The following is a 27,954-nucleotide window of genomic DNA, read 5'->3' as shown; positions in this document are numbered from 1 at the left end:
TGAAGTGATGAGGTTTTAGGTCTAAATCTGGGGATTTTAGGCCCGAATTTGGGGGTTTTAGGCCCAAATTGGTATTTGGAGGCCGTTGCTATGGCGACGCTTCCGGGGATAAGTTGGGGGGGGGGGGTGACGTTGAGGTACTTCCGGTCCTGCCTGAGGGAGCTTCCGGTCCTGCGCAGTGCGGCGGCGCCGGCGTCGGTGAGGCCTGAGGGGCGTCCGGGGGGTCTGTAGGGGTCTGGGGGTGTCTATAGGGGTTCGGGGGGGTCTATAGGGGTCGCGGGGGGCCTATAGGTGTTTGGGGGGGCACTTAGAGCGTCTTTATAGGGCCCTGGGGTGAGTTATTGGGGCTTGGGGGCGGCTGCTCGGTCCTGAGGGGACCTATAGGGGTCTGTGGGGGTCTCTGTAGGGGCCTGGGGGGCCCCTGTAGGGCCTTGTGGGGGGAGATGTGATCTGGGGGGGTCCCTATAGGGGTCTGGGGAGCCCTGTAGGGGTCTCGGGGGGGGAGCTGGGGTCTGAGGGACCCTATAGGGGAATTGGGGGGGCCTGCGGGGGTCTCTATAGGGATCTGGAGGGCCCTATAGGGGTCTAGGGGCGTCTCTATAGGGGTCTGGAGGGGGTCTGAGGTCTCTATAGGGGTCTGGGGGGTCTCTGGAGGGGTCTGGGGGGTCTCTATAGGGGTTTGGAGGGGATCTGAGGTCTCTGAAGGGGTCTGGGGGGTCTCTATAGGGGTCTGGGGGGGGTCTGAGGTCTCTATAGGGGTCTGTGGGGGTCTCTATAGGGGCTGGGGGGTTCCAGCTTGGGGGACACACACAACAGAACCTTCACCCCCCCCATTGTCCCCCTCCCAGGTCCCCCCTGAGCTGCATCTGGGACCACTCGTGTGTCCCCCCCCCACCGCAGGGATGACGTCACTGGTGAGTGTTGGGGGGACACCCCCAGGGACCCCCCAATAACCCCCTGTGTGTGTGACCCCCCCAGGGACCCCCCAATCCCCCTGTGTGTGTGACCCCCCCAGGGACCCCCCAATCCCCTGTGTGTGTGACCCCCCCAGGGACCCCCCAATAACCCCCTGTGTGTGTGTGACCCCCCCAGGGACCCCCCAATCCCCTGTGTGTGTGTGACCCCCCCAGGGACCCCCCAATCCCCCTGTGTGTGTGTGACCCCCCCAGGGACCCCCCAATCCCCTGTGTGTGTGTGACCCCCCCAGGGACCCCCCAATCCCCCTATGTGTGTGACCCCCCCAGGGACCCCCCAATCCCCTGTGTGTGTGTGACCCACCAGGGACCCCCCAATCCCCCTGTGTGTGTGTGACCCCCCAGGACCCCCCCGAACCCCCATTTTGTGTCTTCCCCCCCCAGGGACCCCCCAATCCCCCTGTGTGTGTGACCCCCCCAGGGACCCCCCAATCCCCCTGTGTGTGTGTGACCCCCCCAGGGACCCCCCAATCCCCCTGTGTGTGTGTGACCCCCCCAGGGACCCCCCAATCCCCCTGTGTGTGTGTGACCCCCCCAGGGACCCCCCAATCCCCTGTGTGTGTGTGACCCCCCCAGGGACCCCCCAATCCCCCTGTGTGTGTGACCCCCCCAGGGACCCCCCAATCCCCCTGTGTGTGTGTGACCCCCCCAGGGACCCCCCAATCCCCCTGTGTGTGTGTGACCCCCCCAGGGACCCCCCAATCCCCCTGTGTGTGTGTGACCCCCCAGGACCCCCCCGAACCCCCATTTTGTGTGTTCCCCCCCAGGCCACCAGCAGCCAGATGGTCACCGAGTATGTGGTTCGTGTCCCCAAGTGAGTTTGGGGGGGGGACAGGGGATTTTGGGGGGGGGGCAGTGGGTTTGGGGGGGTCAGGGGGTTTGGGGGGGTTAGGGGGCTTGGGGGGACCCAAGGGGTTTGGGAGGGGTCAGGGGGTTGGGGGGCCCAGGGGGTTTGGGGGGGATCAGGGGGCTTGGGGGGGGCCCAGGGGGTTTGGGGGGTCAGGGGGTTTGGGGGGATCAGGAGGCTTGGGGTGGGCCCAGGGGTTTTGGGGGGGCTCTGAGGGGTGTCAGGGCATCTGGGGGGGCCCAGGGGCTTTGGGGGGGCCCAGGGGGTTTGGGAGGGATCAGGAGGCTTGGGGGGTGTCAGAGGGTTTGGGGGTCAGGGGGTTTGGGGGTGTCAGGGGGTTTGGGGGGATCAGGAGGCTTGGGGGGGGCCCAGGGGGTTTGGGGGGGCTCTGAGGGTTGTCAGGGGATTTGGGGGGGTCCAGAGGGTTCGGAAGGGGTCAGGGGTTTGTGGGGGCCCAGGGGGTGTTGTGGGGGGTCAGGGGGTTTGTGGGGGCCCAGGGGGTGTTGTGGGGGTTGAGGGGGATTTTGGGGGTCCCAGAGGGGGTGGTGACAGCGCTGTCCCCCCACCCAGGAACACCAGCAAGCGCTACAACATCATGGCCTTCAACGCCGCCGACAAGGTCAACTTCAGCACCTGGCACCAGGTGACACGGGGACACGGGGACAGCGGGGGGCACTGGGGACGCCGCGGACACGGTGGGGGGACGTGGGGGACACTGGGGGCACTGGGACACCAGGGGGGGCATGGGGGGGGACATGGAGGACACTGGGGACACCAGGGGGACACTGGGGACACCGGGGTCACTGGGGACACCAGGGACACCGAGGAGACACTGGGGACACCAGGAGGGCACTGGGGACAACAGGAGGGCACTGGGGGCACTGAGGACACTGCGGGGGGGCACTGGGGACACCAATGGGACACTGCGGGGGCACTGAGGACACCAGGGGAGCACTGGGGACACCAGGGACACAGTGGGGGCACTGGGGACATCTGGGGGACATGGAGGACACTGGGGACACCAGGGGGACACTGGGGACACCGGGGGGGACACTGGGGTCACTGGGGACACCAGGGACACCGAGGAGACACTGGGGACACCAGGAGGGCACTGGGGACATTGAGGACACTGCGGGGGGGCACTGAGGACACCAATGGGACACTGCGGGGGCACTGAGGACACCAGGGGAGCACTGGGGACACCAGGGACACAGTGGGGGCACTGGGGACATCTGGGGGACATGGAGGACACTGGGGACACCAGGGGGACACTGGGGACACCACGGGGGACACCAGGGTCACTGGGGACACCAGGGACACCGAGGAGACACTGGGGACACCAGGAGGGCACTGGGGACATTGAGGACACTGTGGGGAACACTGAGGACACCAGGGGAGCACTGGGGACATCTGGGGGACATGGAGGACACTGGGGACACCAGGGGGACACTGGGGACACCACGGGGGACACCGGGGTCATGGGGGACACCAGGGTCACTGGGGACACCAGGGACACCGAGGAGACACTGGGGACACCAGGAGGGCACTGGGGACATTGAGGACACTGCGGGGGGGCACTGAGGACACCAGGGACACTGAGGGGACACTGGGGACACCAATGGGACACTGGGGGGGGGCACTGAGGACACCGGGGGAGCACTGGGGACACCAGGGACACAGTGGGGGCACTGGGGACATCTGGGGGACATGGAGGACACTGGGGACACCAGGGGGACACTGGGGACACCAGGGACACCAGGAGGGCACTGGGGACACCAGGAGGGCACTGGGGACATTGAGGACACTTGGGGGGGCACTGAGGACACCAGGGACACTGAGGGGACACCAGTGGGACACTGGGGGGGCACTGAGGACATCAGAGGGGACACTGGGGACACCAGGGGGGCACTGGGGGGACACCAGGGACGCATCCTCTGAGCACCCAGTGGCTGCCCCAGTAGGCTGAGCTGTCCAGGGGGGTTGTGGCCATGGGCTTTGGGGACATTAAACTGAGGTGACACGGTTGAGGTGACAACGGTGACATTGGTACCGTGTCCCCAGGCCCGTCTGGAGCGCGACCTGAGCAACCGGCGGCTGTACCAGGAGGACGAGCTGCCCGAGGCCGGCGCCGGCAGCGAGTTCCACCGGCGGCTGCGCGACGAAGCGCGGCGGCGCAAGCTGGGGATCGTGCTGCGCGAGTTCCGCGCCGAGGAGCAGCCCTGGCTGCTGCGCGTCAACGGCAGGACCGGGCGGAGGTGACACTGGGGACACTGGGGACGTTGGGGACACTGGGGACACTGGGGGACACACAGGGACAGGGGGGGACAGGAGGGATCGTGCTGCGCGAGTTCCGCGCCAAGGAGCAGCCCTGGCTGCTGCGCGTCAACGGCAGGACCGGGCGGAGGTGACACTGGGGACGTTGGGGACACTGGGGACACTGGGGGACACACAGGGACATGGGGGGACAGGAGGGATCGTGCTGCGCGAGTTCCGCGCCGAGGAGCAGCCCTGGCTGCTGTGCATCAATGGCAGGAGCGGGCGGAGGTGACACTGGGGACATTGGGGACATTGGGGACACTGGGGGACACACAGGGACATGGGGACACAGGGACATGGGGGGGACATGGGGGGACAGGAGGGATCGTGCTGCGCGAGTTCCGCGCCGAGGAGCAGCCCTGGCTGCTGCGCGTCAACGGCAGGACCGGGCGGAGGTGACAATGGGGACGTTGGGGACACTGGGGGACACACAGGGACATGGGGGGACAGGAGGGATCGTGCTGCGCGAGTTCCGCGCCGAGGAGCAGCCCTGGCTGCTGCGCGTCAACGGCAGGAGCGGGCGGAGGTGACACTGGGGACATTGGGGACATTGGGGACACTGGGGGACACACAGGGACATGGGGACACAGGGGGACACACAGGGACATGGGGGGACAGGAGGGATCGTGCTGCGCGAGCTCCGCGCCGAGGAGCAGCCCTGGCTGCTGCGCGTCAACGGCAGGACCGGGCGGAGGTGACACTGGGGACACTGGGGACATTGGGGACACTGGGGGACACACAGGGACATGGGGACACTGGGGGACACACAGGGACATGGGGGGACAGGAGGGATCGTGCTGCGCGAGTTCCGCGCCGAGGAGCAGCCCTGGCTGCTGTGCATCAATGGCAGGACCGGGCGGAGGTGACAATGGGGACACACAGGGGACATGGGGACACTGGGGGACACACAGGGGACATGGGGGGACAGGAGGGATCGTGCTGCGCGAGCTCCGCGCCGAGGAGCAGCCCTGGCTGCTGTGCATCAATGGCAGGACCGGGCGGAGGTGACACTGGGGACATTGGGGACATTGGGGACACTGGGGGACACACAGGGACATGGGGACACAGGGGGACACACAGGGACATGGGGGGACAGGAGGGATCGTGCTGCGCGAGTTCCGCGCCGAGGAGCAGCCCTGGCTGCTGTGCATCAATGGCAGGACCGGGCGGAGGTGACACTGGGGACACTGGGGACATTGGGGACACTGGGGGACACACAGGGACATGGGGACACTGGGGGACACACAGGGACATGGGGGGACAGGAGGGATCGTGCTGCGCGAGTTCCGCGCCGAGGAGCAGCCCTGGCTGCTGTGCATCAATGGCAGGACCGGGCGGAGGTGACAATGGGGACACACAGGGGACATGGGGACACTGGGGGACACACAGGGGACATGGGGGGACAGGAGGGATCGTGCTGCGCGAGCTCCGCGCCGAGGAGCAGCCCTGGCTGCTGTGCATCAATGGCAGGACCGGGCGGAGGTAACAATGGGGACATTGGGGACATGGGGACACTGGGGACATGGTGAGACGCACAGGGACATGAGGGGACAGGAGGGATCGTCCCAGCCCTGGCTGCTGTGCGTCAATGGCAGGATGGGATGGAGGTGACAATGGGGACATTGGGGGACACACAGGGGACAGGTGGAGACAGGGATGGAGGGGACAGGAGGGACATTGGGGACATGGGGGACACACAGGGACATGAAGGGACAGGAGGGATCGTCCCAGCCCTGGCTGCTGCGCGTCAATGGCAGGATGGGATGGAGGTGACAATGGGGACATTGGGGGACACACAGGGGACAGGTGGAGACAGGGATGGAGGGGGCAGAAGAGACATGGGGGACACACAGGGACATGGGGACACTGGGGACACACAGGGACATGGGGACAGAGGAGATCGTCCCAGTCCTGGCTGCTGTGCGTCAGTGGTGGGATGGGATGGAGGTGACAATGGGGACATGGGGGACACACAGGGACATGGGGACAGGAGGGATCGTCCCAGTCCTGGCTGCTGTGCGTCAATGATGGGATGGGATGGAGGTGACAATGGGGACACTGGGGACAGGTGTGGGATGGGGGTGGGAAGAGTCAGGACAGGGATGGACTGGGAATGGGGACAATGTGGGGACAGGGGTGGGAGAGTTTGGGGACAACGTGGGGATGGGGACGGGAAGAGTTTGGGGACAATGTGAGGGTGGGAATGGGGAGAGTTTGGGGACAATGTGGGGACAGTGGTGGGAAGAGTTTGGGGACAATGTGGGGACAGGGGTGGGTGGGAAGAGTTTGGGGACAATGTGGGGACAGGGGTGGGTGGGAAGAGTTTGGGGACAATGTGGGGACAGGGGTGGGAAGAGTTTGGGGACAAGGATGGGAAGAGTTTGGGGACAACGTGGGGGTGGGAATGGGAAGAGTTTGGGGACAATGTGGGGACAGGGGTGGGGACGTTAAGAGTTTGGGGACAAGGATGGGAAGAGTTTGGGGACAATGTGGGGATGGGGACGGGAAGAGTTTGGGGACAATGTGGGGACAGAAGTGGGTGGGAAGAGTTTGGGGACAATATGGGGACAGGGGTGGGAAGAGTTTGGGGACAAGGATGGGAAGAGTTTGGGGACAATGTGGGGACAGGGGTGGGGACGTTAAGAGTTTGGGGACAGTGTGGGGACGGGGATGTGAGGAGTGTGGGGATGGGGATGGGAAGAGTTTGGGGACAATGTGGGGACAGGATGGGGGTGACACGAGGACAGGAGCCTTGCGGGGGGTCCGGGGGGTCCGTCCCCGCGCTGTCCCCACGATGTCCCCAATGTCCCCGCAGGTACCGGGGGGTGAAGAAGGGCGGCGTGACCGAGAACGCCTCGTACTACGTGTTCACCCAGTGCCCCGACGGCGCCTTCGAGGCCTTCCCGGTGCTCAACTGGTTCAACTTCACCCCCCTGGCGCGGCACCGCACGCTCACGGCCGAGGAGGCCGAGGAGGAGTGGGAGAGGTGACAGTGGGGACACTCGGGGACACTCGGGGACACTGGGGGACATGGGGACACTGGGGGACATGGGGACACTGGGGGACATGGGGACATGGGACAGCGGGTTCCCAGTGCTCAACTGGTTCAACTTCACCCCCCTGGCGCGGCACCGCACGCTGACGGCCGAGGAGGCCGAGGAGGAGTGGGAGAGGTGACAATGGGGACATTCGGGGACACTCGGGGACACTGGGGGACATGGGGACATTGGGGGACATGGGGACATGGGGCAGCGGGTTCCCAGTGCTCAACTGGTTCAACTTCACCCCCCTGGTGTGTCACCACACATTGGTGGCCATGGAGGGGTGGGAGAGGTGACAATGGGGACACTGGGGACACTGGGGGACATGGGGACACTGGGGGACATGGGGACACTGGGGGACATGGGGACGTGGGACAGCGGGTTCCCAGTGCTCAACTGGTTCAACTTCACCCCCCTGGCGCGGCACCGCACGCTCACGGCCGAGGAGGCCGAGGAGGAGTGGGAGGGGTGACAGTGGGGACACTCGGGGACATGGGGACAATGGGGACACTGGGGTGACGTGGGACAGCGGGTTCCCAGTGCTGAGTTGGTTCCCAGTGCTCAACTGGTTCAACTTCACCCCCCTGGCGCGGCACCACACGCTCACGGCCGAGGAGGCCGAGGAGGAGTGGGAGAGGTGACTGGGGACATTCGGGGACACTCGGGGACATTGGGGGACATGGGGACACTGGGGGACATGGGGACACTGGGGGACATGGGGACGTGGGACAGCGGGTTCCCAGTGCTCAACTGGTTCAACTTCACCCCCCTGGCGCGGCACCGCACGCTCACGGCCGAGGAGGCCGAGGAGGAGTGGGAGAGGTGACAGTGGGGACATTCGGGGACACTCGGGGACATTGGGGGCCATGGGGACACTGGGGGGACAGGGGACATGGGGACAGCGGCTCCCCAGTGCTGAACTGGTTTAACTTCACCCCCCTGGTGTGTCACCGCACATTGGTGGCCATGGAGGGGTGGGAGAGGTGACAATGGGGACACTGGGGACACTGGGGGACATGGGGACACTGAGGTCCTGGGGGACATGGGACAGCGGGTTCCCAGTGCTGAACTGGTTCAACTTCACCCCCCTGGTGTGTCACCGCACATCGGTGGCCATGGAGGGGTGGGAGAGGTGACAATGGGGACACTGGGGGACATGGGGACACTGGGGGGCCAAGGGACATGGGGACAGCTGTCCGTTCTGTCCCCTGTGTCCCCCCAAGTGGGACAAGGCCCTGACCCCCATAGCAGGGGAGGTGACACCGCTGTCCCCTCTGTCCCCTCTGTCCCCTGTGTCCCCTGAGGTGGGACAAGGCCCTGACCCCCATAGCAGGGGAGGTGACACCACTGTCCCCTCTGTCCCCATGTCCCCTGTGTCCCCCCAGGTGGGACAAGGCCCTGACTCCAATGTACCAGGGGAGGTGACACCACTGTCCCCATGTCCCCTGTGTCCCCCCAGGTGGTCCTGACCCCCATAGCAGGGGAGGTGACACCGCTGTCCCCTCTGTCCCCATGTCCCCTGTGTCCCCCCAAGTGGTCCTGACCCCCATAGCAGGGGAGGTGACACCACTGTCCCCTCTGTCCCCATGTCCCCTGTGTCCCCCCAAGTGGTCCTGACCCCCATAGCAGGGGAGGTGACACCGCTGTCCCCTCTGTCCCCATGTCCCCTGTGTCCCCCCAGGTGGGACGAGGCCCTGACCCCCATAGCAGGGGAGGTGACACCGCTGTCCCCTCTGTCCCCATGTCCCCTGTGTCCCCCCAAGTGGGACGAGGCCCTGACCCCCATAGCAGGGGAGGTGACACCGCTGCCCCCATGTCCCCTGTGTCCCCAGGAGGAACAAGGTCCTGAACCACTTCAGCATCATGCAGCAGCGGCGGCTGCGGGACCAGGACGAGGAGGAGGAGGAGGAGCGCGGCGGGAGGAAGGTCCCCAAGAAGGGGGGGGACAGGGACAGGGGCCACGGGGACAGGGGGGACCTGCGCATCCACGACCTGGAGGACGATCTGGAGCTGAGCTCCGAGGACAGCGAGGGCAGCGAGGCCGAAGGTGGGGACAGGGGGACAGGGGGACATGGGGACATGGGCATGGGGGACATGGGGACATGGGCATGGGGGACATGGGGACATGGGCATGGGGGACATGGGCATGGGGGACATGGGGACATGGGCATGGGGGACATGGGGACAGGGGGGACATGGGGATACGGGGACCAACATGGGGATGGGGGACATGGGGACACAGGAATCAGGGGGACATGGGGATAGGGGACATGGGGACACAGGGACTGACATGGGGATGGGGGACATGGGGACACAGGAATCAGGGGGACATGGGGATAGGGGACATGGGGACACAGGAATCAGGGGGACATGGGGATGAAGGACATGGGGACACAGGGACAAGGGGGACATGGGGATGGGGGACATGGGGACACAGGAATCAGGGGGACATGGGGATGAAGGACATGGGGACACAGGGACTGACATGGGGACACAGGAATCAGGGGGACATGGGGATGGGGGACATGGGGACACAGGAATCAGGGGGACATGGGCATGGGGGACATGGGAACACAGGAATCAGGGGGACATGGGGATGGGGGACATGGGGACACAGGAATGAGGGGGACAGGGGGGACATGGGGACATGGGGATGGAATGGGGGGACATGGGGACGCAGGAATGAGGGGGACAGAGGGAACATGGGGACACCGAGACAGGGGGACATGGGGATGGGGATAAAGGGGATGTGGGGACACAGGGACACGTGGGACATGGGGAAAGGGGGACACAGGAATGAGGGGGACAGGGAGGACATGGGGACACAGGAATGAGGGGGATGGGGACACAGATGGGGGGACAAGGGGGGCATGGGGACATGAGGATGCAGGAGTGGGGGGACATGGGGACTTGGGGATGGGGGGACATGGGGACATGAGGATACAGGAGTGGGGGGACATGGGGACATGAGGATACAGGAGTGGGGGGACATGGGGGACACAGAGACAAGGGGGACATGGGGACATGAGGATGCAGGAATGGGGGGACATGGGGACATGAGGATGCAGGAATAGGGGGACAAGGGGACACGGGGATGGGGGGACATGGGGACATGAGGATGCAGGAGTGGGGGGACATGGGGGACATGGGGACATGAGGATGCACGAGTGGGGGGACATGGGGACATGGGGATGGGGGACATGGGGACATGAGGATGCACGAGTGGGGGGACATGGGGACATGAGGATGCACGAGTGGGGGGACAAGGGGACATGAGGATGCAGGAGTGGGGGGACATGGGGACATGGAGATGGCGGGACATGGGGACACGGGGATGTGGGCCATGGCGCTGGGGACACGGGGCCCTGCGCCCAGCGGGTGCCACTGATGTCCCCCCCAGGGGACAAGGTCCCCAAGCGGAAGGCGCCACCGGGCGGGAGGAAGAAGAGGAAGAAGAAGAAGGGCTCGGAGGACGAAGCCTTCGAGGACAGCGACGATGGCGACTTCGAGGGCCAGGAGGTCGACTACATGTCCGACGCCTCCAGGTTGGGGGGGACACCACCCCAAAACGTCCCCAAAATGTCCCCGGTTGTCCCCAATTGTCCCCAAATACCCCCCTATGCAGCAGCTCGCAGGAGGAGGAAGAGGCCAAGGCCAAGGTGACCAAAGAGGACGATGGACCCAAAGGTGGGGACAGGGGACACCCCCCTGCACCCCGAGGGGGGGTGTGGCCCCCCCAAAGTGTCACTGTTGTCCCCACGTTGTCACCGTTGTGTGTCCCCCCCCATATAAAGGAATCGATGAGGCGAGCGAGAGCAGCGAGGAGAGCGAGGAGGAGAAGCCCCCCGAGGAGAAGGAGGAGGAAGAGGAGGAGAAGAAGGCCCCGACCCCCCAGGAGAAGAAGAAGAAGAAAGGTGGGGACCCCCCCGGCCCCCCCAGGGGTGGTTTTGGGGTGAAAAGGGGCAGAAATGGGGGTGATTATGGTGTGTCCCCCCCTTAGACAGCAGCGACGAATCGCAGACGTCGGAGGAGAGCGACATCGATAGCGAAACGTCCTCCGCGCTCTTCATGGCGGTGAGGGGGGGACCCCAAAATATGGGGGGGCCCCAAAAATATGGGGGGGGCCCCAAAAGTCTATGGAACCTCCTGGACTCCCCCAGGCCCCATTGAACCCCCCCAATCCCCCTCGAAACCTCCCCCCATAGAACCTGCTCTGTGCTCTTTATGGTGGTGAGGGGGGGTCCCCAAAATACAGGGGGGGGTCCCCAAAATATGGGGGGGTCCCAAAATCCCCAGGGGGGGGTCCCCAAATCCCATGGGGGATCCCCAAACCCAGGGGGTGCTCAGGGAGTTTTGGGGTCCCCTGAGCCCTCCCACCCCCTTCATTGCAATGGGGGGGGGTCCCCAAAAATCCAGGGGGTCCCCAAAATCCAGGGGGGTCCCCAAACCCCAGGGGGGGCTCAGGGGGTTTTGGGTTCCCCTGACCCCCCCACCCCCTTCATTGCAATAGAGATGGGGGGGGGGTCCCCCAAAAATCCAGGGGGGGGTCCCAAAAATCCAGGGGGGGGTTCCCCAAACCCCATGGGGTGCTCTGGGGGTTTTGGGTTCCCTTGACCCCCCCCACCCCCTTCATTGCAATAGAGATGGGGGTGGGGGTCCCAAAAATCCAGGGGGGGGTCCCAAAAATCCAGGGGGGGGTTCCCCAAACCCCATGGGGTGCTCTGGGGGTTTTGGGGTCCCCTGACCCCCTTCCCCCCCCAGAAGAAGAAGACCCCCCCGAAGCGCCGCGGCTCCACCAGCTCCTCGCGGGGGGGCAGCCGCCCCGGGACCCCCACGGAGCTGGGGGGGCCCAGCAGCACCAGTAACGCCCCCAGCGGCACCAGCACCAGCAGCACCAGCACCAGCAGCACCCTGCGCGCCGCCGCCGGCAAACTGGAGCAAGGTGGGGGGGCCATTTATTAATTGCACCCCATTATTTTCCCCCCTACACCCTCCTTGACCCCCCCCTTTTATTAATTAACCCCCCATTATTATTTACCCCCCCATTATTACCCCCCATCATTATCCCCATTATAATTTACCCTCCTATTATCCCCCCCAATTAACCCCATTATTATTCCCCCAATTATTATTATTAACCCCCCCATTATTCCCTCCATTATAATTTACCCCCCCATAATTTACCCTCCTATTATCCCCCCCAATTAACCCCATTATTATTCCCCCAATTATTATTATTAACCCCCCCATTATTATTCCTCCATTATTATTCCTCCATTATTATTCCCCCCATTATAATTTACCCCCCATTATAATTTACCCCCCATTATTATTCCCCCCAATTAACCCCCATTACTATTCCCCCCCATTATTATTCCCCCCATTATAATTTACCCCCCATTATAATTTACCCCCATTATTACCCCCCCCAATTAACCCCCATTACTATTCCCCCCCATTATTGTTCCCCCCATTATAATTTACCCCCCATTATAATTTACCCCCATTATTACCCCCCCCAATTAACCCCCATTACTATTCCCCCCAATTATTATTATTAACCCCCCATTATTATTCCCCCAGGTGGGGGGGGCTCTTTATTTACTGACCCCCCCATTATTAATTGCACCCCATTATTTTCCCCCTAGACCCTCCTTGACCCCCCCTTTTATTAATTAACCTCCCATTATTATTTACCCCCATTATAATTTACCCTCCTATTATCCCCCCAATTAACCCCCATTATTATCCCCCCCAATTATTATTATTAACCCCATTATTATTCCTCCCATTATCCCCCCTTTATTATTACCCCCCCGTTATTATTTCCCCCTCATAATTATTTGCACCCCCATTATTAATTTATCCCCATATTATTCACCCTATTATTATTAATTTTCCGTTATTAATTTATGCTATAATCTATCCCATTATTAATGCCATTATTAATTACCCCATTATTAATTACCCCATTATTAATTACCCCATTATTAATTACCCCATTATCATTTACCCCCTATTATTATTCCCCCATTATCATCGCTGCCCATTATTATCATTATTAATATTAATTCTATTAATTATTAATTACTCCATTATTAATTATCCCCATTATTATCTACCCCTCATTATTCATTATTTTCTACCCCCATTATCATCCCCCCCATTATTATTTACCCCCTATTATTATATAATAGATATAAAATAATATACTTTATATTAATTATATTAATTATATTAATTATTATCCCCACAGACCCCATTAATCCATTATTATTTACTCCATTATTAATTATCCCATTATCCCCCCATTACTTCTGCCCCCATTATTAATTACCTCCATTATATTATCTATATGAAATAATATTTATATTAGTTATATTAAGTATCAACTATCAATTATTAATTATTAATTAATTATTATCCCCCAGACCCCCCCCACCATTCCTCCATTATTATTTACTCCATTATTAATTAAGCCATTATCCCCATTATTTCTGCCCCCCATTATTATTTACCCCATTATACTATCTATATAAAATAATATATATTATATAAATTATTAATCATATTATTAATTGCTATAATTAATATTTATAATTAATAGTAATAATTAATAGTAAGAATTAATCTATTAATCAATAATTATGATAATTATTAATTATTATCCCCCAGACCCCTCTGCCATTCCCCCATTATTATTTACTCCATTCTTAATTATCCCATTACCCCCCCTATTATTTCTACCCCCCCATTATTATTCCCCCCCCTATTATTATTCCCCCATTACAATTTCCCCCATTATTATTACCACCATCATTAATATTACTTATTACCAATGACCATTATTAATTACCCCCCCCCCAGGTCGCCGCCCCCCAGACCCCCCCTCCGCCAAGCGCCCCCGTGTGGACCCAGCGCCGCCCTCGGGCAAATCCACCCCAAGCAGCGGGTGAGTCCCCCCAACCCAGCCCATTCCATTGCATTTCGGGGGGGGTCCGGATGGCTCCACCTCGCCCCCCGTGACCCCCCCGGCCCCCCAGCGAGGTGCAGCTGACGGAAGAGGCCGTTCGGCGCTATTTGGGCCGCAAACCCATGACCACCAAGGACCTGCTCAAGAAGTTCCAGACCAAGCGCACCGGGCTCAGCAGCGACGCCACCGTCAACGTCCTGGCCCAGATCCTCAAGCGCCTCAACCCCGAGCGCAAGGTCATCGGCGACAAGATGCACTTCTTCCTCAAAGAGTAGGGACCCCCCCGCCTTTGGGGACCCCCCCCACTTTGGGGACCCCCCCCCAATTCTCTAGGGAACCCCCCGCTTCGCTAGGGACCCCCCAAATCCTTCAAACGCCCTTGAATCGGCTCTGAGTCCAAGTTCAAAGTCATTGAAGGTGCTTTCTCATTAAATAGGGCCCCCCCAAATTGTAGAGCACCCCCCCCCCAAATTTTAGAGACACCCCACAATTCTCTAGGGACCCTCAAAATTCCCTCTGACCCCCCCAAATCACAGGGATCCCCCCCAAATCACAGGGATCCCCCCCAAATCCTTCAGACGCCCTTGAACCGGCTCCGAGTCCAAGTGCAAAGTCATTGGTGATTAAAGGTGCTTTCTCATTAAATAGGGCCCCCCCAAATTGTAGAGCACCCCCCCCAAATTTTAGAGACACCCCACAATTCTACAGACCCCCCCAATTCTCTAGGGCCCCCCAAAAATCCGTCTGACCCCCCCAAATCACAGGGATCCCCCCCAAATCCTTCAGACCCCCTTGAATAGGCTCTGAGTCCAAGTTCAAAGTCATTGGTGATTAAAGGTGCTTTCTCATTAAAAACAGGGCCCCCCCCCAAATTTTAGAGACACCCCACAATTCTACAGACCCCCCCCCAATTCTCTAGGGACCCCCAAAAATCCCTCTGACCCCCCCAAATCACAGGGACCCCCCCAAATCCTTCAGACCCCCTTGAACCGGCTCCGAGTCCAAGTGCAAAGTCATTGGTGATTAAAGGTGCTTTCTCATTAAATAGGACCCCATAAATCATAAGGACCCCCCCCCCAAATTCTTCAGACCCCCCCCCAATTCTATAGGGAACCCCAAAAATCCCTCTGACCCCCCCAAATCACAGGGATCCCCCCCAAATCCTTCAGACCCCCTTGAACCGGCTCCGAGTCCAAGTGCAAAGTCATTGGTGATTAAAGGTGCTTTCTCATTAAAAACAGGGCCCCCCCAAATTGTAGAGCACCCCCCCCCCAAATTTTAGAGACACCCCACAATTCTCTAGGGACCCTCAAAATTCCCTCTGACCCCCCCAAATCACAGGGATCCCCCCCAAATCACAGGGATCCCCCCCAAATCCTTCAGACCCCCTTGAATAGGCTCTGAGTCCAAGTTCAAAGTCATTGGTGATTAAAGGTGCTTTCTCATTAAATAGGACCCCATAAATCATAAGGACCCCCCCCCCAAATTCTTCAGACCCCCCCCCAATTCTATAGGGAACCCCAAAAATCCCTCTGACCCCCCCAAATCACAGGGATCCCCCCCAAATCCTTCAGACCCCCTTGAACCGGCTCCGAGTCCAAGTGCAAAGTCATTGGTGATTAAAGGTGCTTTCTCATTAAAAACAGGGCCCCCCCAAATTGTAGAGCACCCCCCCCCCAAATTTTAGAGACACCCCACAATTCTCTAGGGACCCTCAAAATTCCCTCTGACCCCCCCAAATCACAGGGATCCCCCCCAAATCACAGGGATCCCCCCCAAATCCTTCAGACCCCCTTGAATAGGCTCTGAGTCCAAGTTCAAAGTCATTGGTGATTAAAGGTGCTTTCTCATTGAATAGGGCCCCCATAAATCATAAGGACCCCCCCCAAATTCTTCAGACCCCCCCAATTCTCTAGGGACCCCCAAAAATCCCTCTGACCCCCCCAAATCACAGGGATCCCCCCCAAATCACAGGGATTCCCCCAAATCCTTCAGACGCCCTTGAATTGGCTCTGAGTCCAAGTTCAAAGTCATTGGTGATTAAAGGTGCTTTCTCATTAAATAGGACCCCATAAATCATAAGGACCCCCCCCCCAAATTCCTCAGACCCCCCCCAATTCTCTAGGGCCCCCCAAAAATCCCTCTGACCCCCCCAAATCACAGGGATCCCCCCCAAATCCTTCAGACCCCCTTGAACCGGCTCCGAGTCCAAGTGCAAAGTCATTGGTGATTAAAGGTGCTTTCTCATTAAAAACAGGGCCCCCCCAAATTGTAGAGACCCCCCCAGATCTTAGAGACCCCTCCCCTTATTCTACAGCCCCCCCCAATTCTCTAGGGCCCCCCAAAAATCCCTCTGACCCCCCCAAATCATAAGGACCCCCCCAAAATCCCACAAAGCCCCTCAAATCATCTCCAAGTCCAAGTTCAAAGTCATTGGTGATTAAAGGTGCTTTCTCATTAAAAATAGGGCCCCCCCCCCCAAATTCTGGAGACCCCCCCCCCCAAATTCTAGAGACCCCCCCAATCCTCCAGGACCCCCCCAAAATCCCCGACACCCCCCAAAACCAAACCCCCCCCCCCAAAATCCCTCAGACCCCCATTTCCCTCCCCAATCAACCCCATTTCCCACTGCACCCCCTTCAGGGGATGGGGTTCCCTTATTGCCCCCCCCCCCCCCCCGCATATTTTATTGATGGGGAGGGGGGGGCACATTCTTCCCCACCCCCATTTTGGCCCAGAACCTGCATTTTTGGGCTATTTTGGGCCTATTTTTAGCCCTTTTTTCCACATTCCCCGCCTGCCCCCCATGGCTGCGCTGGCACCCCCCCCATTAACCCCTTTAGTGCTGGGGGGGCCCCCCAAATTCCCCCCCCCCCATAAAACCCCCAAACCCCATTAAAACCCCATTAACACCCCCCCCAACCCCCATTTAAACCCCCATAGACCCCCCCATGAGTTCATTCCAGGCAAGGAGGGGTTAATTTCAACCAAATTGGGGGGGGTTTATTGCCCCCCCACCCCCATAAAAGCCGCGCTGGTGGTGTTTCCCGCACCCCCCCCCATTGCGATGGCGCCTCCGAAATCCTTCCCCCCCCTCCTCCTCCTCATCCTCAGCGCCTCCGCCGCCCCCCCCCAATTTGGGCCCCCCCCCGGGACCCCCCAAACCCCCCATTTCATTGGGGGGGGTCGCTGTTCTTTACGCAGCCGCCCGGTCCCGGTGAGCGATTTGGGTTTGGGGTATCGCTCCCCCGAAACCGTTTTGTTCCGTTATTGCGGGGGGGTTTGCCCCCCGAACCCCCCCAGTAACCATGGGTTGGCTCTACAGCACCTGTTGGCCCTTGGGGGGGCCCCTGGGGGGGCTCCGGGGGGGTCGTGTTGTCGTCCCAGTGCCTTCGAGGACGTCACCTTCCTGGACGAGGGGCAGCGGTGGCAGCGGCTCCGGGGGCTCTCGGCCACCGCCTGTCGGTGCGTGGGGTGAGACCCCCCCCCAAAATACAACCACATACCCCCCCCAGCACTAAGGAGAGGCCGGAGTGCTGGGGGGGGGCGGGGGGCGCCCCACCCGTGGTTTATTTGGGGTGCTGGGGGGCGGTTTGAGCTTCAATAAAGGAGGCGCTGGGAGAGTCGGAAGTGGTGGCTGTGGGGAGAAATGGGGGTCAAGGGGGGGTTTGGGGGGCTTGGGGGGGTTTGGGGGGTCCTTGGGGCAGTTTGGGGTCCCCAGGGGGGGGTCTTGGGGGGGTTTGGGGGTCCCTGGGGGGGGTCTTGGGGGGTCCTTGGGGCAGTTTGGGGTCCCCAGGGGGATCTTGGGGGAACCCTGGGAGCAGTTTGGGGTCCCCAGGGGGTCTTGGGGGGGTCTGGGGGGGGGTTTGGGGGTCCCTGGGGGGGGGTCTTGGGGGCTCCCCAGGGGGAGGTTTGGGGGTTCAGGGGGGTCTTGGGGATCCCTGGGGGGTCCTTGGGGGCAGTTTGGGGTCCCCAGGGGGGGGTCTTGGGGGGGTTTGGGGGTCCCTGGGGGGGGTCTTGGGGGTCCCTGAGGGCAGTTTGGGGTCCCCAGGGGGGAATTGGGGTCCCCAGGGGGGGGTCTTGGGGGAGTGTGGGGGACCCCTGGGGGACCCTTGTGGTCAGTTTGGGGTCCCCAGGGGGAGGTTTGGGGGTTCAGGGGGGTCTTGGGGGTCCCTGGGGGGAGGCTTGAGGGTCCCTGGAGGGTCCTTGGGGCAGTTTGGGGTACCCGGGGGGGGTCTTGGGGATCCCTGGGGGGGTCTTGGGGGTCCCTGAAGGCCATTTGGGGTCCCCGGGGGGGGATTTAGGGGTCTTGGGGTGGTTTTGAGGTTCACAAGGGGGTTCTGGGGGGAGTTTGGGGGTCCCTGGAGGTCTTGGGGTCCCTGGAGGTTTTGGGGTCCCTGGGGGGGGTTTGGGGTCCCTGGGGGTATTTCAGGGTCCCTGGAGATTTTGGGTCCCCGGGTGATGCTTTTTGGGGTCCCAGGGGGTTTTGAGGTTCCCAGGGGGTGTTTTGGGGTCCCTGGAGGTTTGGGGTCCCAGGGGGTGTTTGGGCTCCCAGGGGTTGTTTCAGGATCCCTGGGGTATTCTGAGGTCCCCAGGGGTATTCCGGGGTCCCCGGGGGTTATTTTGGGGTCCCCGGGGGTTATTTTGGGGTCCCAGATGACGTTTTTTGGGGTGCCGGGGGTGTCACAGACCGGGGGGCGCGTTGCGGTAAATCAGCGCCAGGCGCCTCCCGCGGGGCACCCGGACCCCCCCGAAGAACGAGTGGTGCTGGCTCAGGATCTCGTGGGTGAACTCGAACCGGGCGGCACCACTGCGGGGAAAAGGGGGGGGGTGGTGCCACTCAATGGGGTTTCCCGGGTCGTCCCCCCCCCGTAACGTGGGTGAACTCGAACTGGGCGGCACCACTGCGGGAAGGGGGGGGTTCCCAGGCCCCCCCCCCACACCCCACAACGTGGTTGAACCCGAACCGGGCGGCACCACTACGGGAAGGGGGGGTTCCCGGGTCCCCCCCACCACCCCCCAATGTGGGTGAACCCGAACCGGGCGGCACCACTACGGGAAGGGGGGGGTTCCCGGGTCCCCCCCACCACCCCAACGTGGGTGAACCTGAACCGGGCCGCACCACTACGGGAAGGGGGGGTTCCCGGGTCCCCCCCACCACCCCCCAATGTGGGTGAACCCGAACCGGGCGGCACCACTGCGGGAAGGGGGGGGTTCCCAGGGCCCCACCACCACCCCAACGTGGGTGAACTCGAACCGGGCGGCACCACTGCGGGAAGGGGGGGGTTCCCGGGTCCCCCCCACCACCCCAACGTGAGTGAACCTGAACCGGGCAGCACCACTACGGGAAGGGGGGGTTCCCAGGTCCCCCCCACCACCCCCCAATGTGGGTGAACCCGAACCGGGCGGCACCACTGCGGGAAAAAGGGGGGGGTTCCCAGGTCCCCCCCACACCCCCCAATGTGGGTGAACCCGAACCGGGCGGCACCACTGCGGGAAGGGGGGGGGGTTCCCAGGTCCCCCCCCCACCCCCCCAATGTGGGTGAACCCGAACCGGGCGGCACCACTACGGGAAGGGGGGGGGTTCCCGAGTCCCCCCCCACCACCCCACAACGTGGTTGAACCCGAACCGGGCGGCACCACTGCGGGAAGGGGGGTTCCCAGGTACCCCCCACACCCCCCCAATGGGGTTGAACCCGAACCGGGCGGCACCACTGCGGGAAGGGGGGGGTTCCCGGGTCCCCCCCCCACCCCACAACGTGGGTGAACTCGAACCGGGCGGCACCACTGCGGGAAGGGGGGGGTTCCCAGGTCCCCCCCACACCCCCCAATGTGGGTGAACCCGAACCGGGCGGCACCACTGCGGGAAGGGGGGGTGTTCCCGGGTCCCCCCCGCTCACCGCAGCACGTAGAGCGACCCGGGCTCCAGCAGCAGCTCCAGCCACGCCCCCCCGGGCCCCCCCAGGCGCAGGACGCTGGGGGACAGCAGGGACACCCCCGCCAGCGTGCACCCGCAGAACTGGGGACAAGGGGCACATGGGGACCCCCAAACACACACGGGGGACCCCAGAAACACCCCTGGGAACCCCAAAAATGTCCCTAGGAAACCCAAGTCCCCCCCCCAGGGATTCAAAACCCTCCCTGGAAACACCCCAAGTCCCTCCAGGGACCCCAAAAACACCCCCAGGACCCCAAAAACAGCCCTGGGAACCCCAAACACCCAGGGACCCAAAACCACCCTGGGAACCCTAAAAGACCCGGGGAACCCCAGAAACACCCCAGGGAACCCCAAACACCCAGGGACCCAAAACCACCCAGGGAACCCCAAAACCACCCAGGGAACCCCAAAAACACCCCTGGAAACCCCAAAAATGCCCCTGGGAAACCCAAATCCACCCCCCCCAGGGAACCCAAAACACTGGGGGAACCCCAAATTCCGCCCAGGGACCCCAAATCCCCCCCAGAACCCCCAAATTCTCCCCTCAGGGACCCCCCCCAATCGCCCCCCCAGGACCCCAAATCCCCCTCAAATTCCCCCCTCCCCTCCCCCCCACCTTGACCTCTAAATGACCCCACCCCCCCCAACCCCCTGGACCCCAAATCCCCTCCCAGGGACCCCAAATCCCCCCAGACCCCCCAAATCACCCCCCCCCCAAGAGCTCCAAGAACCCCCCAGGGACCCCCAATCCCCCAGGGACCCCTCAAACACCCCCCCCGGACCCCAAATGCCCCCCCAGGGACCCCAAATCCCCCCCAGAACCCCCAAATTCTCCCCTCAGGGATCCCCCAATCCCCCCCCGGACCCCAAATCCCCTCCCAGGGACCCCAAATCCCCCCAGCACCCCCCAAATCCCCCCAGACCCCCAAATCACCCCCCCAAGAGCTCCAATAACCCCCCAGGGACCCCTCAAACACCCCCCCTGGACCCCAAATCCCCCCCCCAAATCCCCCCTCCCCCCCCTTGACCTCTAACTGACCCCACCCCCCCCACCTTCACGCTGTCCACGTGGGGCCGCACGTGCCCCGCCTCGTGCAGGTCCAGCACGTGCACCAGGGGGAGGGGCGGCCGGGTGGCGGGAAAAGCCGGGGCCACGCGCCCGAGCAGCGCCCGCCCCGCCCCGCCCCGCAGCGCGCGCTCCGTCTCGCGATACCCGGTGATCGCCTTGGGGGGGGGGGCGGGGGGGAGGTCAGCGAGGTCACAGCCAGGCCAAAGGTCACTGACCCCGGGTAACCCCGGCGCTCACCCCGTCCCAGTGATCGAACTGGTAGGGCCGGCGGCCCAGCAGCGGCTCCAGCTCCGCCAGCAGCTCCGCCGCCTCCGCCGCGCTCACGAAACCGCCCCGCACCAGCGCCTGGCCCCGCAGCCGCCGCTCCACCGCCGGGCTGGACGCGCGGAGCAGCCCCGGGTCCGCACGGGCGTCCGGGCCCAGCCCGCTCGCTCCATCCCCGGGGTCACCCCCGGTTCCATCCCAGGCCCCGGTTCCCTCCCGGGCCCCGCTCTTCCCCCCGGGCCCGTTCCAGGCCCCGGTTCCCGCCCAGCGCCGCCACAGGCCGCCCGCGCGGTGCATGCCGGGAGCGCAGCGCCCTCTGGCGCGCAGGAGGACTCAGGGAGGAAAAGGCGGGGGGGGGGGGAGGCGCGGCGGCGCGGGGCATCATGGGAAGAAGGTCGGGGCGCCGTTGGTGGAACGCGGAGGATCATGGGAAGAAGGTCGGGGCGCAGGGCATTGTGGGATGGTGGGGGTGTTGCGGGGTCCTCCCAGACCCCCCAGTGCCCCCCAAATCCCTCAGTGGGACCCCCCCAATCCTCCCAGACCCCCCAGTGCCCCCCAAATCTCTCAGTGGGACCCCCCCAATCACACTCAGGACCCCCCCCAATCCTCCCAGACCCCCCAGTGCCCCCCAAATCTCTCAGTGGGACCCCCCCAATCACACTCAGGACCCCCCACAATCCTCCCAGACCCCCCCTAGTGCCCCCCAAATCCCTCCCAGACCCCCAATCCTCCCCCTGCCCCCCAAATCCCCTCAGTGGGCCCCCCCCAATATCCCCCTGTCCCCCCCACTCCCTCCCTGACCCCCACTTCCAATCCCCCCCCCCATAGCCCCATTCACACCTTTGGGGTTCACAGCCCTTTAATTCCACCCATTGGGGGGTCAGGGGGGGTTCTCATGGCCCCGGGGGGGTCGCTGGGGGGGCCGGGGTGGTTTGGGGGGGCTCCTTGTGCACCAGTCGGGGTTCGTCCTCCCCCCGGGGGGGCGGATGGACCAGCACCCGGTCCAGGAGCCCGAATTCCTGCGCCTCCACGGGGCTGAGGTAGCGATCGCGCTCCATGGCCGCCTCTGGGGGGGGACGGGGGGGTTCAGGAGGGGATGGGGGGGTCACAGGGGGGTCCTGGGGCAATTTGGGGGGTCCTGAGGGGGTTTGGGAGGGGTTTATGGGGCTCAAGAGATGGAGATGGTGATGCTGTTCAATGGGCGACTCCAGAGGGTCAGGGGGGGTTCAGGGGGATCTGGGGGGTCATGGGGGCCTGGGGGGGGCACGGGGGCCTGGGGGGGTCACAGGGGGGTCCTGGGGGAATCTGGGGGGGCCTGAGGGTGTTTGGGGGGGGTTTATGGGGCTCAAGAGATGGAGATGGTGATGCCGTTCAATGGGTGACTCCGGAGGGTCAGGGGGGGTTCAGGGGGATCTGGGGGTGTCCCAGGGGGTTCAGAGGGGTCTGGGGGGGTCCCAGGGCGTTCAGGGGGGTCCGGGGGTGTCCCAGGGGGGTCACTGACCGATGACGGGCAGGGGCTGCCCCGTGTGTTTGGCATAGAGCCCGTTGATCTGGCGCTTGAGCTGCAGGATTTCCTCGGCCTGGATGGCGATGTCGGTGGCCTGGCCCTGAGGGGGAGATGAGGGACAATTTGGGGGGGACGAGGGACAATATGGGGGGACCTCCCCTATCCCCCCCCAAACAATAAACCACCCCCCAGGTGATAAACCACCCCCCGACCCAATAAACCACCCCCTGACCCCATAAACCACCCCTCGACCCAATAAACCACCCAACTGATAAACCACCCCTGACCCAATAAACCACCCCCTGACCCAATAAACCACCCCCCGACCCAATAAACCACACCCCCAAACCGATAATCCAAACCCTAGGTTATAAACCACCCCCTGACCCAATAAACCACCCCCCGACCCAACAAACCACCCAACTGATAAACCAGCCCCTGACCCAATAAACCACCCCCCGACCCCATAAACCACCCCCCGACCCCATAAACCACCCCACTGATAAACCAGCCCCTGACCCAATAAACCACCCCCCAACCCAATACACCACCCGATAAACCACCCCATGACCCAATAAACCACCCCATGACCCAATAAACCACTCCCCGACCCAATAAACCACTCCACTGATAAACCACCCCCCGACCCAATAAACCACCCCCCGACCCAACAAACCACCCAACTGATAAACCACCCCTGACCCAATAAACCACCCCCTGACCCAATAAACCACCCCGTGGGGTGTGAGGGTGCCCCCGCCGTTACCCGCGCGCCCCCCGAGGGCTGGTGCACCATGAGGCGGGCGTTGGGCAGCGCGTGGCGCTGGCCGGGGGCCCCGGCGGCCAGCAGCAGGGAGGCCATGCTGGCCGCCTGCCCCACGCACCACGTGCACACGGGGTTCAGCACGTACTGCATGGTGTCGTAGATGGCCAGCCCCGACGTCACCGCGCCCCCTGCGGGACGGACCCCCCCACGTGACGGATGAGAACCCACCAGAGAGATAAAACACCCCCCGAACTGATAAACCACCCCCTAGAACCAATTAACCAACTGCTGAACTGATAAACCACCCCACAGAACCAATAAACCACCCAAACCAATTAACCATTGCCTGAACTGATAAACCACCCCCTAGAACTCATAGTCCCCCCCCCGAAACTGATAACCCCCCCTGAACTGATAAACCATCCCCTGAACTGATAAACCACCCCCCAAACCAATTAACCAACTCCTGAACTGATAAAGCACCCCCTCCAACCAATAAACAACCCCCTAAATCCATAAACCACCCCCCAAACTTGATAAACCACCCCCTAGAACCGATAAACCACCCCCTAGAACCGATAACCCCAACCTGAACTGATAAACCATCCCTCTAAAATCGATAAACCACCCCCAGAATTGATAAACCACCCCCTGAACTGATAAACCATCCCCCTAAAATCAATAAACCACCCCCTAGAATTGATAAACCACCCCCCGAACCAATAAACAACCCCCCTGAATTCATAAACCACCCCCTAGAACCGATAAACCACCCCTCTAACTGATAGTTCCCCCCACAAAGTAATAAACCACCCCCCAACCTGATAAACCACCCCCCAACCTGATAAACCACCTCCTTGAATTGATAACCCCCCCCAAACTGATAAACCACCCCCTAGAACCAATAAACCACCCCCTGAACTGATAGTTCCCCCCCCAACTGATAAACCACCCCCCAACCTGATAAACCACCTCCTTGAATTGATAACCCCCCCCAAACTGATAAACCATCCCTTGAACTGATAACCACCCCCCTAACTGATAACCCACCCCCCTGAATTGATAACCCCCCCAAATTGATAAACCACCCCCCCAAACTGATAACCCACCCCCCCAAACTGATAAACCACCCCCCTGAATTGATAACTCCCCCCAAATTGATAAACCACCCCCCCAAACTGATAAACCACCCCTTTGTAGAAAGAAATGGGGGGATGGAGAGGGGGTATAAGAGAGATGGGGCAGTTTGGGGGTGGTGGAGGGTTTGGGACCCCCTGGTGAGCACTGAGCCCCCCCCAAAGGTGCCAGTGACCCCCCCATCTCACCGGGGCTGTTGATGTACATGTGGATGGGTTTGGAGTTGCTCTCCGACTGCAGGAACAGCAGCTGCGCGATCACCAAGCTGGCCAGGCTGTCATCGATCTGGGGGGGGTCCCGGTGATCAGGGGGGGTCCCACAGGGTGTGGGGGGGTCAGTGAGATCGGGGCGTCCCCCCCCCAGCACCCACCGGCCCCATGACGCAGACGATTCGCTCGCGGAGCAGCCGGGAGTAAATGTCGTAGGCGCGCTCGCCGCGGCCCTGGGGGGGGAAATGGGGGTCAAGGGAGGTTTGGGGGGGTCCCGATGGTGGGGGGAAAGGGGGTAGGGGATGTGGGACCACCCCAGTGAGAACTGACCTTCCCCATAACTGATAAGCCACGCCCCCAACCGAGAAGCCACACCTCCCCACTGATAAGCCACACCTCCCCACTGATAAGCCACACCCCATAATAAGCCCCACCCCCATAAGCCCCACCTCCCATAAGCCCCACCCCAATCGATAAGCCCCACCTCCCCGTGATAAGCCACACCCCCACTGATAAGCCACACCCCCACTGATAAGCCACACCCCCACTGATAAGCCCCACCTCCCCAGCAAGAAGCCCCACCCCCCACCCAATAAGCCACACCCCCCAACCGATAAGCCACACCTCCCCCATGATAAGCCACACCCCCCACTGATAAGCCACCCCCCCCACCCCCACAAGTCACACCTCCATTATAAGCCCCACCTCCCCAGCGAGAAGCCCCACCCCCAACCCGATAAGCCACACCCCCAACCGATAAGCCACACCTCCCCATCGATAAGCGCCACCTCCCCACCGATAAGCCCCACCCCCATAATAAGCCACACCCCCACCCGATAAGCCACACCTCCAACTGATTGATACACCACCCCCCAACTGATAAATCACCCCCCCCCCCCCCCGATCAGTAAACCAGACCCCCAACTGATAAACCCCCCAAAACTGATAAACCACACCCCCAACTGATACCCACCCCCCCCCCCCAAACTCATAACCCACCCCCCAATCGGGGGGGGGTCCCGGGGCCCATGGGGGTGGGGACCCCCCCAAACTCACCGTCTGCTCCACCACGATGGGGATGAGGGGGGGAGGGGCGCGGGCGGGGGCCGAGCGGTGGAGGCTGCGGAGCAGGGGGGGGGCGCCGACCCCCCAGGCCCGGAAAAGGGCGCGCTGGGGGAGGGGGGGTCAGGGAGCACCCTGGGAACCCCCAAAACCAAGACCCCCCCCAAGGGACCCCCCCCAAAACTGGGAACCCCCCAAAACCGACAACCCCCTCTGGGACCCCCTGAAACCAAGACCTCCCCCCTAAAACCGGGACACCCCCCCCCCCGCCCGGAACCCCCAAAACCAAGACCCCCCCGCAAGGGACGCCCCCAAAAGCGGAAACGCCCCCCGACCTCCCCAAAAACCAAGACCCCCCCCAAAACCAAGACCCCCCCCCCCAAGGGACGCCCCCAAAACCGGAACCCCCCCCGACCCCCACAAAACCAGGACCCCCCCCAAAAACCGGGACCCCCGGGACTTCCCCCCAGGACCAACCCCTGGACCCCCCCAAATCGCGACCCCCAAAACCAGACACACACTCCCCCCCACCCCCCAAAACCTGGACCCCCCCGGGACCGAGAACCCCCCGGGCCCCCCCCAAAACCGGGCCCCCCACCCCCCCCCAAACTGGGACCCCCCGGGAACGGGACCCCAGACCCGCCCCCCCCGGCTCATCACCATGACAACCCCCCCAGTCCCGCCCCCCCCCCGTTACCGGTCCCGTCTCCCCCCGTCCCCCCCCCTCCCCGTTACCGGCCCCGACCCCTCACCGCCACCCCGGGCCCCATGGCGCCCCGGAAGCGCTTTCCAGCGCCCGGAAGCGCCTGCTTCGAGCCGCCACGTGATTTTCCCCGCCACTCACCCATTCCCGCCCCCCGCGCCGCGTCGGCTCCGCCCACTCCTCGCTGGCCCCGCCCACCCCTCGCCGCCCGCCAAGCCCTTTCACCAGACCACGCCCCTTCACCAAACCACGCCCCTTCACCAAACCACGCCCATTCACCACACCACGCCCCTTCTCGAAGACCCCGCCCCTTGCCCGCTGACCACGCCTCCTCCAAACCCGCTTCCCCCCCCAAGGCTTCCACGCAGCCCCCCCCAAAACCTCAGGGACCCCCCCAAACGTGCCCCCCTATTCCCTGGAGCCCCCCCCAACCAGAGCCCCCCCTCCCAAACCCCAGGGTCCCCCCAAACCCCTGGGACTCCCCCAAACCCCAGTTCCCCCTTCCAGGGTCCCCCCAAACCCCGGGGACCCCCCCCAGACCCGCCCCCCCCCCCCATTCCCTGGTACCCCCACCCACCACAGCCCCCCCCGAGCCCCCCCAAACCCAGGACCCCCCAAAATTCCAGGCCCCCCCTCCCAGGTTCCCCCCAAACCCCAGGGACTCCCCAGGGGCTCCCAAAACCCCGGGGACGCCCCCAGACCCCAGGGACTCCCCCAAACCCTGAGGACCCCCCCAGCTGAGCCCCGGATCTCAACGCCGGGTTTGGGGATCCCCAGGGGGTCGGGTGCCTCCCATAGGCAGCGCTGGCCCCGGAAACCGGAGGTCGTGGGTTCGAGTCCCACCTGCGGCAGCTGCGCAAGGGGTGGGGAAGCGGCCGCGTTAAGCGGGTCCCCGGGTTCGAGTCCCGGCTGCGCTGGGTCCCCGCAGGTCCCAGTGGGTGCCCCGATCAATCAGGGGTTGAGGGTTCGAGTCCCGGTTGTGCTGGGTCCGTGGATGGGAATGCGGGACTGGGGGGGGAATGGGGAGCACTGGGAGCACCCGCTGCCCCCTGCAGGATGGGAGGCGGGCGGAACGGAACCAAAACCAAACAAAACAGGCAATAAAACCCCGGAAAAAGAAGAATGGGTGGGAAAAAGAAGCGATAAAA

The 27,954-nt window shown here is 62.5% G+C and overlaps 3 protein-coding genes across 3 annotated transcripts; 1 reads left to right on the top strand and 2 right to left on the bottom strand.

Annotated features, from left to right (window-relative positions):
• The first annotated feature begins 146 nt into the window (after positions 1–146).
• Positions 147–14,560, top strand: GTF2F1 (general transcription factor IIF subunit 1). The gene is made up of 14 exons (XM_071800669.1): positions 147–198; positions 849–914; positions 1,742–1,788; positions 2,392–2,464; positions 3,883–4,076; positions 6,953–7,123; positions 9,011–9,225; positions 10,579–10,723; positions 10,804–10,865; positions 10,973–11,092; positions 11,179–11,252; positions 11,940–12,120; positions 14,046–14,130; positions 14,222–14,560. Exons 2-14 carry the CDS (start codon positions 903–905, stop codon positions 14,424–14,426), a joined length of 1,584 nt encoding a protein of 527 aa, XP_071656770.1. The 5' UTR covers positions 147–198; positions 849–902; the 3' UTR covers positions 14,427–14,560.
• A 3,125-nt stretch (positions 14,561–17,685) lies between these two features.
• ALKBH7 (alkB homolog 7) lies at positions 17,686–21,898 on the bottom strand. The gene is given in 6 exon segments (XM_071800667.1): positions 17,686–17,788; positions 18,843–18,961; positions 20,052–20,170; positions 21,143–21,313; positions 21,396–21,623; positions 21,626–21,898. Coding segments are annotated over 6 exon segments (930 nt in total). The 5' UTR covers positions 21,851–21,898; the 3' UTR covers positions 17,686–17,720.
• A 365-nt stretch (positions 21,899–22,263) lies between these two features.
• Positions 22,264–26,944, bottom strand: CLPP (caseinolytic mitochondrial matrix peptidase proteolytic subunit). The gene is made up of 7 exons (XM_071800668.1): positions 26,856–26,944; positions 26,098–26,211; positions 25,203–25,274; positions 25,021–25,117; positions 23,696–23,883; positions 22,924–23,029; positions 22,264–22,488 (listed from the first exon to the last, which is right to left on the bottom strand). Exons 1-7 carry the CDS (start codon positions 26,871–26,873, stop codon positions 22,316–22,318), a joined length of 768 nt encoding a protein of 255 aa, XP_071656769.1. The 5' UTR covers positions 26,874–26,944; the 3' UTR covers positions 22,264–22,315.
• Between the last annotated feature and the right edge of the window lie 1,010 nt (positions 26,945–27,954).

This window comes from Patagioenas fasciata, chromosome 32 (genome assembly GCF_037038585.1).
Source record: "Patagioenas fasciata isolate bPatFas1 chromosome 32, bPatFas1.hap1, whole genome shotgun sequence".
NCBI lineage: Eukaryota > Metazoa > Chordata > Aves > Columbiformes > Columbidae > Patagioenas > Patagioenas fasciata.
The sequence above is the reverse complement of the archived record's forward strand: the minus strand, read 5'-3'. Positions and strand labels throughout refer to the sequence as shown.

Excerpts from the sequence above, each read along its gene's own strand:
- CLPP (XM_071800668.1), bottom strand. Across the intron at positions 25,275-26,097 it reads CCATCGTGGTGGAGCAGACG|GGCCGCGGCGAGCGCGCCTA; the intron begins GTGAGTTTGGGG and ends TTCCCCCCCCAG. Across the intron at positions 23,884-25,020 it reads CATGTACATCAACAGCCCCG|GGGGCGCGGTGACGTCGGGG; the intron begins GTGAGATGGGGG and ends TCCGTCCCGCAG.
- GTF2F1 (XM_071800669.1), top strand. Across the intron at positions 10,866-10,972 it reads AGAGGACGATGGACCCAAAG|GAATCGATGAGGCGAGCGAG; the intron begins GTGGGGACAGGG and ends CCCCATATAAAG. Across the intron at positions 11,253-11,939 it reads CCTCCGCGCTCTTCATGGCG|AAGAAGAAGACCCCCCCGAA; the intron begins GTGAGGGGGGGA and ends TTCCCCCCCCAG.